Raw genomic sequence first — 17,444 nt, 5'->3', positions numbered from 1 at the left:
GATCTTCATAGATGTCCCAATTAGTTCTATCAATGCAGTCCATTCGGTTATGACCGAACAGTCCTTGTGGTTGGTTGAGCTTTCCTCCTGAGGGGGGTGTATGCTTAAGTAAGGAATAATAAGAAGTGATCAGAGTGGCCTAGTTAAGGGAGTAATGTTATCATAAACCCATTATTGATGTTTGAATAGACTTTGTCCAGAGTTTTTTCTCCTTGTAACACATTTGATGTGTTTGTGAAATTTTGTGATAACTGCCTTTAAATCTGTGTGGTTAACATCTCCAGCAATGACATGTGCTGCTTCAGGATAGATATACTGTTGTAAATCAATAGCACTGAGCAAGGAGCTTAATGCTATGCTAGCTTTAGCATCTGGTGGATTATAAACAGCCATAGCTATGACAACAGTAAACTCATACAGAATGTAAAAGGGCCTACATTTAACTGTTAGACATGTCTGTCTATGACTGTGGTATTAGTACACAAGTTATGTACATAAATGCAAAGAAAAACATCCACAATTTTCTGTCCTGCATCTCCGTTTCTGCACCTGCCAGAGGAGAAACAATCGATGGAGTGCCCGTTGTCTGGGCTATCTCATTTGGGATGTTGTTCAAGTGCAGCAATTCCTTTGTAACAACCTCTTTATTTATTTGTCACGATTGGCCCCTCCCAGTCCTGTCCATGTGTTCGTGATGTTTTGATCTTCTTTGGCATCAACAACATATTGTTTAGTAATTTTTTTTATTATTCCTGTACCTTTACTGTTGGCTAAAGTTTTGCTGATGCTGATGTCCCCTTTTCAAAAGGGTTAAAATCTTACAGCAGTGAGCATCCTATAATCTTTCAATGTGAAAAACTCAAATTACACTAGATTGACAAGTTTGGATATTCTTTATCAGAGAAGTTAACTTCAACTTTAACATTTCAGTTTGCTTTCACTCACTCTGTCACCCTTTGGTCCAGGTATACCAGAAGGTCCTCTCTCTCCAGGCATTCCTTGCAGACCAGGGGGACCTTGGGCACCAGGGGCTCCAGCTGGACCTATGGCTCCCTGGGCATAAGCAAAGAGGGGGTTAACTGTAAATTTGGAATAGAAAAAAAAAAAACCATTACATACTGATTTAACTTTGTTTATAGGTGATATAGGAGACAATTATATTGAAGAAGAGAGATACCGATTAGGATTTTTACCATTCAGTTTCCAAATTATACCAATTTCCTACAAAACTTATTTTGCATGACACTGTCATCGAAACAGTAATAAACAGCCCATGAGCTTCATTATTTTACCAAAAGTTGTCTTAACACTCTCTAGGTGGACACATTTGCTCAGAGAGGCTATAACATAAAGATTTATGTTATGGTTATAACAGGGTATTTTTATTCACCTTGGATCCATCAGTTCCTGGAGTTCCAGGAAGACCACGTGGTCCCTGTAGACCCTGGGGCCCTGGACCTCCTCTTTCTCCTGGGAAACCACGCTCACCCTAGTGAAAAATTTCACACAAGAAGTTTAATATCTATGTTTGAGCTAGCACTCTCCACAGAGGCTAATATAGTAAGATCTATTACTGTATTCTGACGGGGACATTTCTTTGCTCATACCAGTAGACTTAATGCTAGTATTCTTTTAAGTATGCTAAGTGGCACTTATACTGGACAAGATAATCCTTTATTAGTCCCACAGCAGGGAAATTCTCAGTGTTACAGCAGCAAAGGGTGTGAGTAAGGCACTCAAGAAAAAGAAAAGTAACAAGAAAAGAATTAACAAGCAAGTAATTAACTTTGTTAAGGTTTGTTACTGTTTGTTACTTGTTACTATATAGACAATATATATCCTAAAAATAAAAATAAGAAAAAAAACTCCTTCACAAAAAATTAACAATATACAGAATTATAAATAAATAAAAAGTTTTGCACATGAGGTACTGGTTTATATTACACATGGGATGGTGAGGAGTTAACAATATAAACAACTATATAAATAGAAAGCTTAAGAATATTTACATTATAGAGATTTTTTAATAATATTTCACATGGAGTGTTGATACGACAGACAGGAAAAGGTGATAAATTCACAGTATGTTCTATAGGTGTTTAAGGTCTAATGGATGAATCCAACAACAATCCAAGTAAGCTAAGGTTAAATTATGCGCCTTGTATATAATGAGATACAATAAAGTAGCAGAGAAAGGTTGACCTTTGCATTGTGGATATGTTTTACCAGAAAAGGAGCAGTAACACTCATTTTGTCTACCAAATCAAGCAGATGTTCACTTCCTTGGGAGATGTAATATTGCAATCAACAATTCTACATGTAACCATAGGAAACTGCCTAATTAGTGTTCTATCCAATTTATTCACTAGTTTAACTAATTTCATGGATTTTGAATTGCACAAAATAAAAATTAACTCACTCTGGGCCCAGTGGGGCCTGAAGCACCAGCCTCTCCTGGAACTCCCTGAACAGAAAGAGATGGGATGGATATATTAAAAATCCTAATATGCCCATGTACACTGTAAGCCCACTTGCAGTTATAATGTGAAATATTTTGATAACTGCAATAGGTAAAATACTAGGCATTTCATCAAGCATGCACACATCATTTCAGATACTTTGATTCATCCAAAATAATTGCTTTAGTTTAAGATATGTATAGATGTGGAGGAAAGAAGCATTTTTAAGAATTCAGTGGGACAACATGAATAAATGTAATTAGTAAATAAATGTTGACAGTGTTTCTCAAGATTTAGATGTTACATCCCACTTATAAAGACTGCTTTTCTAAATTAGTGGCTAATGACAGAAGCTACATGACCAAAAGCAGAAACGACAGTATGGGCTATTACGTATAAGTACTCAAACACATAGTAGTTTAAAATCACAGAATTAATTTATTTTTTATATAAGCAATTATTTACAAGGTATTCTTTCTTGCCACTGTTGCCCTTGGCTTGCTCACCCGGATTACTGTACATAAGATGACAACATTCACTGTAAAAACACTATACAAATTCATTTGAATTTGAATTAAATTCTCACTTTGAATTTGAATTAAATTCACACCGCTGGCACCAAAGAGCCCACTATCAATGATCCATGTGTGTGCATCTGTCAATAGATTTTGCACAAACCCCTTATGTCTTTGAGAAACACTATTTTTTTTTTTTTTACCTCTCTTCATATAAAGAGACACCGCATGGATAGAGTGAAAAACAATGATGTACAGAAATCTTTACAACTTTTAATAACTTTTAACAACTTTTATAATAAAATTAAAAGTGAATGTATAAACAGCTAAATAAATTACATTTTTTTGTAGACAGAATCTCAATCAACTAAAAATTCAATGATCAATCATCTAGTTAATTTAGAGGTAACAGTTTAACTAATGTAAAGGCAAAATTTTGCATCATAATGATTTGAAGTGTGAATGTTTTTGCTTTTACTTTTCAAAAGAATAGTTCGGTATTCATAAGCGTACAGTTATTAAATATAATTATTTTTCTAAAATAAAACAATGGCTGGGCTTACTAGGAACATTTGGTTAAAAAGTGTACAAGGCACCCTTGCTCTGTTCTGTTCACTGTTGCATTTATTTTAATAAATCAGAAAACTTGTGTTTTAACTTATGATAATAGAAGAATGTTTAACCTCATTATCAAATATCAAAACTGAAACATCTATGTTAAAATGTGTTTATTTAGATTAAGGTGGATTTATTGAATGCTTCCACCTATACTGTTAAAAATATTTTGCATTTCCAATATGCTTTACAAAATTAGACTTTTTAAAATGCCAAATAATTAAAATAATTCCTGCTCATCAGCTGCAAATAGAGTTGTACTGGGTTGTATAATGAGTTGTGACAGAAACTCTTACCTGATCTCCAGGCTTACCCCCCTCACCAGGAGGCCCCGGAGGACCAGGCAAACCCTGAAATCACATGAAAAACATTTGAGGTACTCCAATGTAGTGCCTCAGTTTTGTGCAAGAGGTAAGACATATTATCATATCTACTTTTTATGCAATTAATGTTGCTGCCTACATAAGGAAAATACACATTTCTTCTTGCTTTTTAAATTCTAAATAAGGTGACTGCCTGCTGAACAGAACTAGGATTTAAAGCCAACACAGGAGGAATAAATAAAGATGCAGAGACAAAAGAAAATAAACCACCTAACTATTTTTCTCCATCACTGTGCAGTTCTGATTTTCCTAGGACATATGTGTCCTGAAAATCTTTCAAAAACATAAGTAGGCTGAAATTTTGGTAATACTTTTTATACTTTTTTTGCTTTAAATAAAAGAATGTATAAAATAAGGCATTGCAAATTCGGAAAAAAACAGAACAATGATTTATACAACCCAATTCCAAAAAAGGTGGAACGCTGTGTAAAATGTAAATAAATGTAAATGAAAAAAGAATGCAATTATTTGCAAATCTCAGGCACATTTTATTCACACTAGAACATAGAACACATATCAGATGTTGAAAGTGAGACATTTACTATTTCATGAAAAAAATTCTCATTTAGAACTTGATGGCAGTAGTGTATCTCAAAAAAGTTGGGACTATTGTGTAGCATCCCCTCTTCTTTAAACAGTCTGTAAACATCTGTGAAGTGAGACTAATTGCTGAAATTTTGGAAGAGGAATGCTGTTCCATTCATGTCTGATGTAGGATTCTAGCTGCGCAACAGTCCTGGGTCTTTGCCGAATTTTCATTTTATGATGCACCAAATGTTTTATTGGTGAAAGATCTGGACTGCAGGCCAGTTCAGCACCCTGACTCTTCTTCTATGAAGCCGTGCCATTGTGATGGATGTAGAATGTGGTTTAGAACTGTCTTGCTGAAAAATGCAATGCCTTCCCTGAAAGAAACGCTGTCTGGGTGGGAGCATATGTTGCCAAAGTCCGTATATTTCATTTAGCATTAATGGTGCCTTTACAGGTGTGCAAGACACCCATGCCATGTACACTAAAGTTGGCCTTTGAACTGTGTGCTAATAACAAGCTAGGAGGTTTTTTAGGAGGTATTATTTCCAAAAAAAATAAAAAAATTTGATTCAATGGACCACAGGACACTTTTCCACTTTGCCTCAGTCCATCTTAAATGAGCTTGGGCCCAGAGAAGGTAGCAACATTTCTGGATCCTGAAAATATATGGTTTCTTCGTTGCATGATACAGCTTTCACTAGCATTTGTGGATTGCGCAGCAAACAGTGTTCACAATGATTTCTGGAAGTGTTCCTGAGCCCATGCAATGATTTCCAGTACAGAACCACGCCTATTTTTAATGCAGTGCTGCCTGAGGGCCCAAAGATCATGAGCATCCAATATTGACCGTCATCCTGGTCCATTGCATACACGTATTTCTCCAGATTCTCTGAATCTTTTGATGACATTATGTACTGTAGATGGTGTGACATTCAAAGTCTTCTTAATTTTATGTTGAAGACTTTTCTGAAATTGTTACACAATTTCCAGACACAAATTTTTGCAGATTGGTGAACCTCTGTTAATCTGCTTCTGAGAGACTCTGCCTCTTTTTATGCCAAGTTAGTTGCAAATTACTCCTTCAGCTGTTTTTTTTTTAAGTACCACTTACTGTTCCAGCCTTTTGTTCCGCATTCCAACTTTTTTAAGATGTGTTGCTGCCATCAACTTTTAAATGAGTTTGCTTTTCATAAAATGATAAAATGTCTCACTTTCAACATTTGATGTGCTCTGTTCTATTGTGAATAGAATATGGGTCTATACAATTGGCAGATCATTGCATTGTTTTTCTTTACATTTATTTACAGTTTAGTGTCCCAACATTTTTGGAATTTAGTTGTATTAATGAGAGATGCAGTTTTAACAAAGTACATATTTTTTTCAATTTTTTTTTTCCAAGATCAAAATCCATTTGATTTCAGTGCTTTACAGGTCAAAAATGTCCTGATTGTAGAGAGCTCTACTGGTTTGCCTCATGAATAAAAATTCTAGAATAGAAATTCTTCAATGTCTGTAACACACATTTGGTATCAAAAAGTCAATATACATGTTACATTGCAGAAGAGATCACACAAACTCAATGGAGTGATACAAGCACATACATGTCTGAATCTGTTTGAAACAGTCTGAAAAACAGTTGAACAAAAATGACTGCAAGAGCAAGGCACATGGTATTCTGGGACATCACACAATCTCCAACATAACATCTAAGGATCTGAGGGACTCTCGTAAACTGGATAATATGAATCTTCATGACACCACCATAAGGGAAAAACTGAACAAGGATAATCAAGACAAATATCGCTGCCTGATTAAACTTTTCTAAAGAACACCTGGATGAGCCACTGAAATGAACACAATGGAATGAAGACTACTGGAAGAATATGTGGACTGTTAAAGTTCTATTTTTGCCTTATAGCTTAAATGACAAATGTTCTATTTGACAAAACCAAACACTGCATCACATCATAAGTACCTATTCTCAACAGGTATGATACATAGTGGTGGCAGTCTAACAATTTGGGACTGTTTAGCTGCATTGCACTATTAAATCTGTATGTGACACAAAATTCTAGAATGTCAGAGTTGAAGCTCAACAGAAGAGGGGTTGTTCAACAAGACAATTACCCTAAACCAGTAAGTTTACCAAAGAATGTCTGAGAAATTTTGTGGTTTTGGCATTGTCCAGCACTTTCAACATTCTGGAGGCAATTTTCTATTGATGTTTCAATGCTAATAAAAAAGACAATACATTTAAAGATTTTTGACTGTTATTTTTAAAGATACTAGTTTTCATTTATGGATTTACTTTGTGGGGTTGATCACTTGTTACAGGAAATGTTTGGTTGAAGTCATTGCTACTCAAGGGGTGCGCAACAGTGATAGAAAGCAGAGGTTCACATTTATTTGCAACCAAAAACATATAATGTTGGACTTTGAAAAATGATAACTATTTTACTGTGTTTGGTTTATTGGTTTCTCTTAGTCAATTGCTATGACTCCGATGAAGTGTTCTAAAATTCTAAAGTGTTGACAAATATTCTAGCACCATAACATCTTTTTAGATATATTTTTAGGTTATTGATTTTGATCTTGCAAACCAGGGATTTTTTTTGTATACATCTGACAACTCGATCCTTCTATCATGAATAGGTAGCTCCAGTGCTTTGAAAGTATTTGCCCTGTTTTCTTCTATTTTTGCTAATTTGTCACATTTAAATGTTTCAGATCATCTTAAAAGGATTCATGTTGACTTGGCCACTCCATAACCTAAATTTGGTTTCTTTTGAACCATTCAGAGGTGGGCTTGCGTGCTTTGGATCACTGTCCTGCTGCATAACCTAACTGTGCCTGAGCTTTCAGTCACGAACAGACAGACATTCTCCATCAGGATTTTCTGATAGAGAGCAGAAATCATGGTTCTATCAATTATGATAGATAATCATAGATGATCAATGTCATCCAGGTCCTGAAGCATCAAAGCAACCCCAAACCATCACACTACTACCACTGTGTTTAACTGTTTTTTAGGTAGTATGCAGTGCTAGCTTTACTCCAGAAGTAACAGGACCCATGTCTTCCTAAAAGTTCCACCTTTGACTTATCGGTATATCGGAATATTATCTCAAGGTCGCGGGGGGGGGGTATATCATCCAGCTGTTTTTCGCTGTGGATTATCCAGCAGTTTTTTGGTAAATGCAAGATGAGCCTTTGAACTCTTTTTTTGGTCAGCAGTAATTTGCACCTTGCAACCAATAAAACCAATTGGGGCATGGATGCCATTTTTGCCCAGTGTCTTTCTTATTGTGGAATTGTATACAATGACCTTAACTAAGGTGACTGAGGCCTGCAGTTCTTCAGATATTTGTCAGGATTCTTTTGTGATGGCCTGGATGGGTTTTTGATGCAAGCTTGGTGAAATTTTCATAGACCAGCCACTCCAGAAAGGTGCACCGTTGTTCCATGTTTTCTTCATTTGTGGATAATGACAATCACTGAGGTCCCAGAGCCTTAGCAATGGATTTGTAACCCTTTCCTGACTTTCAGTGACTTGTTTTGCATCTGTACTTAAATCTCCTTAGATTCACTGATTTTTGAGACCTTCTAACCTGCTTCACATTACCAGACAGGTTCTATGTAAGTGATGTAAAGATTCAACAGGTCTGGCACTAATCATGCCTTGGTGTGGCTAGTGAAACTGAATAACTGGTTGATTTAGTAGATAAGGGGCCAATTACTTTTTCACACAGTGCCAAGTAGGGCTGAACAGCAATTTTCCTTAAATAAATGGAATCACCATTTAAAACTTGCATTTTGTGTTTACTTGGGCTATCTTTGTCTGATATTAAAAGTAGTTTGATAATCTGAAACATTCAAGTGTGACAAATATGCAAAAAAAGAAGAAATTGGGAAGGGACCAGTAATTTTTTATAGCATTGTACTTAGATCAGTATATTGCTTTAGATGACTTAGATTTTTTATGTAGAAATGTACTTCATAGAACTACATTTACAGTTTCACATTCATGCACATAAGAAAGAAGTAAAAACATTTGACTGACTGATTGGACAAACCACTATAGGACTGCAAGCTCAATCTAATAAAATACTTAGGGCCCCATAGTTGGCAGGTGCCACCCTAACAATGTCCATGTTATTAGTGTCCTATTCATCATCATCGTTGCCCGCTAGTCCAAACAGGGTCACGGTAGCAGTTGGGAGAGCAGAGAATCCCAGATGACCCTGTCCCCCGCAACTTCCTCCAGCTCATTCCCGGGGACCCCAAGCCGCTCCCAGGCCAACTTGGAGACATAATCCCTCCAGCGGGTCCTAGGGCGGCCCCGGGGTCTTGTCCCGGTAGGCCATGCCTGGAACACCCCCACCGGGAGGCGTCCAGGGGGCATCCGGATCAGATGCCCGAACCACCTCAACTGGCTCCTCTCAATGCGGAGGAGTAGCGGCTCTACTCTGAGCTCCTTCCAGATGACCGAGCTTCTCACTCTATCGCAGAGCATGTAGCCCGCCACCCGACGAAGAAAGCTCATTTCCGCCGCTTGTATTCGCGATCTCGTTCTTTCAGTCATTACCCACAGCTCATGACCATAGGTGAGGGTTGGGATGTAGATCGACCGGTAAACAGAGAGCTTCGCCTTTTGGCTCAACTCCCTCTTCACCAATACAGTCTGGTACAGTGACCGCATTACTGCTGCCGCCTGTCCCAGCCTACGGCCGATCTCACTGTCCCTCTTCCCGTCACTCATGAACAAGACCCCAAGATACTTAAACTCCTCCACCTGGGGCAGGTCCTTTCCCCTTACCTGGAGTGGGCATGCCATCCTTTTCCGGGCCAAGACCATGGACTCAGACTTGGAGGTGCTGATCCGCATACCAACCGCTTCACACTCAGCTGCAAACCGCTCCAGCGAGCGTTGGAGGCATCCATGTGATTCCGCCAAAAGAACAACATCATCTGCAAATAGCAGAGACGCCACCCTCCAGCCTCCACACATAATGCCCTCCTGACCCCGGCTATGCCCGGACACTCTGTCCATGAATATCATGAACAAGAGTGGAGACAGAGCACAACCCTGGCAAAGTCCAACGCTAACCCTGAAAGAGTCTGACTTAATGCCGAGTATACGGACACAGCTCTCACTCCGGGAGTACAGAGATTGGATAGCCCGGAGTAGTAGCACCGGCACCCCACACTCCCAGAGGACCTCCCACAAGATATCTCGAGGAACACGGTCATAAGCCTTCTCCAAGTCCACAAAACACATGTAGACTGGGTTGGCAAACTCCCATGCCCCCTCAACAATTTGTGAGAGGGTGAAAAGCTGATCCATTGTTCCACGGCCGGGACGGAATCCACATTGTTCCTCCTCAATCTGAGGTTCAACTATCAGTCGGAGTCTCCTTTCCAGCTCCTTTGCATAGACTTTCCCAGGGAGGCTGAGCAGTGTAATACCCCAATAATTGGCAGACACCCTCCGGTCCCCCTTTTTAAAAATAGGGACCACCACCCCAGTCTGCCAGTCCAAGGGTACTGTTCCCGAGGTCCATGCAATATTGCAAAGGCATGTTAGCCATGACAGCCCCACAATATCCAGAGCCTTAAGCATTTCTGGACGAATCTCATCCACCCCCGGTGCCTTACCACTGAGGAGCTTACCAACTACCTCAGTGATCTCCACCAGGGAAATGGAACTTGACACCCCAGAAGCCTCTGGCCCTGACTCCCGTGAGGGAGGCACGTCTCCCGGATTAAGAAGTTCCTCAAAGTGCTCCTTCCACCGACCGACAATATCCTCATTTGAAGTCAGAGTTTCTCCACCCTTGCCGAATACAGCTTGGGCGCAGCCACCCCGACCCCTCCTGAGTCGCCGGACAGTTGTCCAGAACCTCTTTGAGGCTGAACGAAAGTCTTTTTCCAAGGCCTCACCAAACTCCTCCCATGCCCTGGATTTTGCTTCTGCCACAGTTGCAGCTGCCACCTTTTTTGCCTGTCGGTACCTATCTGCTGAATCGGGAGTCCTTCGGGCCAAGCAGTCCCTAAAGGCCTCTTTCTTCAGCTTGACGGCCTCCCTCACCACCGGTGTCCACCAGGAGGTTCTTGGGTTACCGCCCCGACAGGCACCCAGGACAAGCTTTTGGCCACAGCTACTCCTGGCAGCTTCCACAATGGAGGTTTTGAACAGGGTCCATTCAGACTCCATGTCCCCTACCTCCTCCGGAACGTGAGAAAAGCTCTCCCGGAGGTGGGAGTTGAAATTATTCCGAACAGGGGCCTCTGAAAGTCGTTCCCAGCACACCCTCACTATTCGCTTGGGCCTACCGGGTCTGACCATCAGTCTTCCCTACCATCTGATCCAACTCACCACCAGATGGTGATCAGTTGACAGCTCAGCACCTCTCTTCACCCTAGTGTCCAGAACATATGGTCCCAAGTCAGATGAAACGACAACAAAGTCGATCATTGACCTTTGACCCAAGGAGCTCTGGTACCATGTACACTTATGAACATCCTTGTGTATGAACTTGGTGTTCGTTATGGACAATCCATGCCTGGCACAAGTCCAATAACAACTCACCATTCGGGTTTAGATCGGGCAGGCCGTTCTTCCCAATCACGCCTCTCCAGGTCTCCCAGTCATTGCCAACGTGAGCATTGAAGTCTCCCAGTAGGACTATGGAGTCTGTAGGCGGGACCCTTTCCAGAACCCCGCCCACTCGCTCCAGGAAGGCCGAATACTCTGACCTGTTGTTTGGTGCATACGCACAGACAACAGTCAAAGTTTTCCTCTCTGCAATTTTAATCCGCATTGAGGCGACCCTCTCGTCCACCGGGACAAACTCCAACTGCCTGGTCACCAGCCGGGGACTTGTGAGTATCCCCACACCCGCCCGGCGCCTCTCACCCTGTGCAACCCCTGAGTAGGAGAGAGACCAACCCCTATCCAGGAGTTTGGTTCCAGAGCCGACACTGTGGGTGGAGGTGAGCCCAACTATATCTAGTTGGTACCTCTCAACCTCCTGCACAAGTTCCGGCTCCTTCCCCCCCAGTGAGGTTACGTTCCATGTACCAAGAGCTAGTTTCTACTGCAGGGGCCTAGGCCAACTAGGGCCTCCCCGCCATCTCCCACTGCCAATATGGCACTGCACCGCTCCCCCATGCTGGACCTTGTGGGTGGTGGGCCCACATGGCCTCAATAGTGTCCTATTGTATTGTCTAAAAAATCGCTCAAGATGGGGGGAAAGGTGAATACTATTGTAGTGTTTTTAAAAAAGGAATGTATGCATCTGGAGCGACTGGCAAAAATGTGTTGGGTGTTTCGTCTGGTCAGAGGAAAGAAGACAAGGAAAGTTGGTGGTGGAATGAGGAAGTCCAGGAGAGTATTCAGAAGAAGGCAGCTAAGAAAAAGTGGGATAACCAGAGAGATGAAGGAAGTAGGCAGGAGTACTGTGAGGCTAGTTGCATAGCAAAAAGAATGGTGGCAAAGGCTTAGGCCTATGATAAGCTGTATGAGAGGTTGGACAGTAAAGAAGGAGCAAAGGACTTGTATCGTTTGGCTAAACAGAGGGATAGAGCTGGAAAGGATATACAGCAGGTTAGGCTGATAAAGGATAGAGAGGGAAATGTACTAGTGAGTGAACAGAGAGTGTTGAGTAGATGGAACGAGTACTTAAGAATTAATGAATAAGGAAAACCAGAGAGAGAGGAGGACAACGGGGGGAGAGATAGTGGATCAGGAAGTGCAGAGAATTAGTAAGGTGGAAGTGAGGGCAGCTTTAAAAAGAATGAAGAATGGAAAGGCAGTTGGTCCAGATGACATACCTGTGGAGGTATGGAGATGTTTAGGAGAGAAGGCAGTGGACTTTTTAACCAGGTTGTTTAACAAAATCCTGGAGAGTGAGAGGATGCCTGATGAGTGGAGAAGCAGTGTACTGGTCCCCATTTTTAAGAACAAGGGTGATGTGCAGAGCTGCAGTAACTACAGAGGTATAAAGTTGATGAGCCACACCATGAACGTATGGGAAAGAGTTGTTGAAGCAAGGCTAACACAAGAGGTTCAGATCAGTGAGCAGCAGTTTGGTTTCATGCCCAGAAAGAGTACCACAGATGCAATTTTTGCATTGAGAGTGTTGGTAGAAAAGTACAGAGAAGGTCAGAAGGAGCTACATTGTGTCTTTGTGGATCTAGAGAAGGCATATGATAGGGTGCCAAGACAGGAACTGTGGTACTGTATGAGGAAGTCAGGTGTAGCTGAAAAGTATGGGTGGTGCAGGACATGTTTGAGGATCATGAGACAGTGGTGAGGTGTGCAGTTGGAGTGACAAATGGTTTCAAGGTGAAGGTAGGGTTACATCAGGGATCAGCTTTCAGCCCCTTCTTGTTTGCAATGGTGATGGAAAGGTTGACAGATGAGGTCAGGCAGGAGGCTCCATGGACCATGATGTTTGCAGATGAGAAGTGGCTTAGAAAATGGATGGATGGATGGATGGATGGATTGTAAGCTGTGGTGAGAGTAGAGAGCAGGTGGAAGAGAATCTGGAGAGGTGGAGGTTTGCACTGGAGAGGAGAGGAATGAAGGTCAGTAGAGACAAGACAGAATACATGTGTGTGAATGAGAGGGAGGCAGGTGGAAAGGTGAAGATGCAAGGAGTAGAGGATGTAAAGGTGGATGACTTCAAATATCTTGGGTCAACCATCCAGAGCAATGGACAGTGTAAAAAAGAGATGAAGAAGAGGGTGCAGGCAGGATGGAGTGGGTGGAGACGGGTGTCAGGGCTGATGTGTGACAGAAGGATAGCAGCAAGAGTGAAAGGGAAGGTTTACAAGACAGTAGTGCGTCCTGCTATGATGTATGGTTTGGAGACTGTGGCTCTGTCTAAAAGACAGGAGGCTGAGCTGGAGGTGGCGGAGATGAAGATGCTGAGATTTTCGTTGGGAGTGACAAGGATGGACAAGATTAGAAATGAGCAAATCAGAGGGACAGTGAAGGTGGAGCAGTTTGGAGATAAAGCCAGAGAGGCCAGGTTGAGATGGTTTGGACATGTGTTGAGGAGGAATAGTGGATATATTGGTCAAAGAATGTTGGAGATGGAGCTGCCGGGTAGAAGGAGAAGAGGTAGACCTCAGAGAAGGTGTATGGATGTAGTGAAGGTGGACATGGAGATGGTTGGTGTAAAAGTAGAGGAGGCAGTGGATAGGGCAAGATGGAGGCAGATGATCTGCTGTGGCGACCTCTAAAGGGAGCAGCCAAAAGAAGAAGAAGAAGAAGATGCATCTGGAGCGAAAAAAAAAAAACCCAAATAGATTTCTGTTTGTAGCGTTAATATTATGCCATTTGTTTTGGATTGCGGTTGGACAACAACAAGCATGGTTGGTCTATCAAGGCCGGTTCAGCTTAGACAGGCTTTCTGACCAAGTTTTAACTCAATAAAACAAATACAGACGTGGTCAACTTGTTTTACAGCAGCGGTTAACAGCCTTGTCTGTTTTCAAGTTTAGATTCTCAGTCTGTGAATAATCCTTGTGCATGTGCACATAAAAGCATGTCATTTTTAACACATGAAACAAGAAGAAGTGTCAAGAAAGAAGGAAAAAGAAATCAAAATACCTAAATATGTAGCAATTAAAGCATTTATAATGGTAAAAAAGCAATACTCATAAATATTTACCTGGAAACCTGGAGGGCCAGGCTGTCCCTGCTCTCCTCTTTCTCCAGCAGGTCCCTGTAATGCAATTAACACACAACCAAGACATTTTATCAATAAAAAAAAACCAAAAAAACAAGTATTTCCTCTCAGGATGTTAAAAGATTTTTTTGACAACTGTACACCAATTGACAAATTGTGACATCAATATTATGGTACATCTCAATATGTAATCACTGGGATATATTTAAATTAAAAAAAGGTATGAAAATGTGTTATGAGACAGCATGATAACATTAGATAACATGTTTCTGAATTGCTTTCTTGAAGCTATCTGGGCACATGCCTCACAAATAAATGCCACCTAATCATCCGCACCAGTTTAAAAAGTTTATATAAGAAGCAATGCTGTAACATGCTGAAATTATTCTATTTCACACCTTTTATGGATTGTTCCCAATTGCTCCACATCACACAGATGTTTAATAGGATTAAATGCAATGAAAACTCAATATTATGCTCCAACAACCATTAGGAAAAATGACATGCCTTGTGACAGGCTGGATTATAATGCAAGAAGTATCCATCTAAGTGTATTTAAACTTGGCGTATGACTTGTTCAACAAAACCAAGAGTTCATGAACTTCAATTAACATAATTTATAGCAAATGAATTTGCTATATGTAAGTGGAGCTGAAGATCGGTAAGACAACAAAGCATAGTCAACAAAGCTTATGATAAATCAATATAGTATCAATTTATGCACTCAATCAGAAATCCACAATTAATATCTATAATATAATAATCAACAATAATAAAATAACAATCAATAATATTTGCAATACATATCAGTAATTAATATGCAATAAATAAACAATAGAATGCTCTCTAATAAATTAGTAATAATACCTCTAATAATAATAATAATAATAATAATAATAACAACTCTAAGTAATTCATCATTTTGGAACAGGCTAGGAAACAACTTCTGACTGTTTAAAAATCATTGATGCAGCATCTCAATTATTATTATCTGAGAAAATAAAGTTGTACAATGAACTTTCTTTAAAATGAGGGAATATAATATACTAAATCTGCAGTTTATTTAAAAAGGAGATTTTGGAAGAGGGAAGGCAGATTAAATACTCATACTTTTTAATGAAAAAAAACAAACTTACAGCAGGTCCAGGTGGTCCAGCAGCACCAGTTTCACCATCTTTACCAGGCAGACCCTAGTGTGTGTGTGTGTGTGTGTGTCAGTGTGAGAGAGAGACAGAAAGAGAAATGTATGAGTAAATGCATGAGTAAAAATGTAGCAATACTGTTACTGTTGTACTATAAATGCTTCAGTTACAAATACAATTGCAGTGTCCACTGATTATTTTCTTTACGTCTCACGGCATCATCACAGTGCAAAACGTAGGCCTTTCAAAGACCTTGAGGCTCTTGCACTTCAAAAGTGTGATCTTGAAAGTCCTTCAATAAATGCATACTGAAGGAATACAGACATTAAATGAGAATTTAACTATTCCATTAATAAACACGGTGCATAACTTACCCGTAGACCAGGAGCACCAACAAGTCCTTTCTCTCCAGGCTTACCAGGTTCACCCTGAAGAAAAGAGAGAGGGCATTTATAATGTTTCACGTTTTGAAAAAGAGTCTTTGTGCTTAGCTCAAATCAACAAAAGAAACACTAAAATTTATTAGCATTGTTAGGTAAAAGTATCAAATCATCTGGTATATTATTACAAATATTTCTGTTACTTCTTACATTGGCACCCTTGGGTCCAGGGAATCCCATTATTCCAGGTTGACCACGGGCACCTTGAGGACCAGGTGGTCCAGGACGACCATCTTCACCAGGAGCTCCCTACAAGGATAATACTTAATGATGTCATGAATGGTGGGTGAATATTTCATCTTGTAATATCCAGTTAATGACTTTAATCTGACCAAGAATCTGACCAAGCAGATTCAAAGTAGCTTTAATTCAAAATATTTTATAAAAAAAGATTTTTCTAGGGATTGTGGTTGTACATTGTTGTGACTGTACACTTTTATGTACAACAATAATTGCAATGGGAAAAAGTTTTTTCCAAGTAAAAATGAGCCATCAGAAAAAAACATCATCAAGACAGAGATGGTTCATCACTTTTTAAAATATGCCATACAGAATTTCTGTGAAAAAATATTTTATATGATTATATTAAAAATACCAGAGTCATCGGTCAACTGGCTGCATTCCATTCCAGAAAGCAGGAATATACACACACACACACACACCATATTGCCAAAAGTATTGGCTCGTCTGCCTTCACACACATATGAGTGACATCTCATTCTTAATCCATAGGGTTGAATATGATGTCGGCTCACCCTTTGCAGCTAAAACAGCTTAAGCAAATTGCTCATCTGCCAATATTGGAATTAATGAAATTATTTAAAACATGTAAAAGAACATCTACACATAGATAAATATTCTAATACTCTAACAACCATCTTAAAATGAGAATGACTAGATATATCAACTAGATTTAAAATAATGTCATTATTTCATGACATCTTTGCAGTGTACAAAGATGTGCCACTCAGGAGCACGGAGCCTCACCTATTTTAAACATGTGCATGCAGGAGACCCCATTCCTGTTTTTTTGCCTATGGCCCCTGAATCACTAACTTCACACAATTCTAACCGGAAGATGCCCTATAAATAAACCTTCAACAACCTGGGTATGCACTGTTGCATGATAAGGATTAAGAATAAGAAATGAATATATTAATCTGTATAAGTTAGCAATGGCATTCTAAACTCATTTCCTGAAGAAGTTGGCAAATTTAGAATTTGATGTCTGCAGCACACTCAGAAGTTGGCATGTTTAGCACTGTTTAACATCACCTTTCCTTTTAATACTACATTTTCATAATTTTGGGAGCTGAGAAAACTAATTGTAGTTTTGCAAAAGTAATTTTTGCCCATTCTTGCCTGATACAAGACTTTATCTGCTCAATGGCCCATGGTCATCGTTATCTGCTCCATACATTTTCAATAGGAGACAGATCTAGACTGCAAGCAGCCCAGTAAAACACAACACCTTTGTCTACAAAGGAAAGCTGTTCTAGCATGTGCAGAATGAGGTTTGACTGATATAACCATGGACTGGTTAAATGGTACTTTCACACATATGAAAGGCATCCGTGCCATGGCCACTAATGCACTCCCATACCACGATAGGAGCTGGCTTTTGCGCATTTTGCTGATAAAAGTCTGGATGTTACTGTCTG

The 17,444-nt window shown here is 40.0% G+C and overlaps 1 protein-coding gene across 3 annotated transcripts in view; it reads right to left on the bottom strand.

The window, feature by feature from the left end:
- Positions 1-17,444, bottom strand: part of col2a1b (collagen, type II, alpha 1b) — a 134,750-nt gene that overhangs the window by 33,419 nt on the left and 83,887 nt on the right. For all 3 annotated transcript variants that reach the window (XM_037532212.1, XM_017719154.2, XM_017719155.2), the window contains 8 exons: positions 15,934-16,032; positions 15,718-15,771; positions 15,338-15,391; positions 14,184-14,237; positions 3,886-3,939; positions 2,420-2,464; positions 1,391-1,489; positions 946-1,053 (listed from right to left, as the gene is read on the bottom strand). In XM_037532212.1, coding sequence (XP_037388109.1) covers positions 946-1,053; positions 1,391-1,489; positions 2,420-2,464; positions 3,886-3,939; positions 14,184-14,237; positions 15,338-15,391; positions 15,718-15,771; positions 15,934-16,032 — 567 coding nt within the window. The remainder of the gene's footprint in view (positions 1-945; positions 1,054-1,390; positions 1,490-2,419; positions 2,465-3,885; positions 3,940-14,183; positions 14,238-15,337; positions 15,392-15,717; positions 15,772-15,933; positions 16,033-17,444) is intronic.

This window comes from Pygocentrus nattereri, chromosome 21, assembly GCF_015220715.1.
Source record: "Pygocentrus nattereri isolate fPygNat1 chromosome 21, fPygNat1.pri, whole genome shotgun sequence".
Taxonomy (NCBI): Eukaryota; Metazoa; Chordata; class Actinopteri; order Characiformes; family Serrasalmidae; genus Pygocentrus; species Pygocentrus nattereri.
The sequence above is the reverse complement of the archived record's forward strand: the minus strand, read 5'-3'. Positions and strand labels throughout refer to the sequence as shown.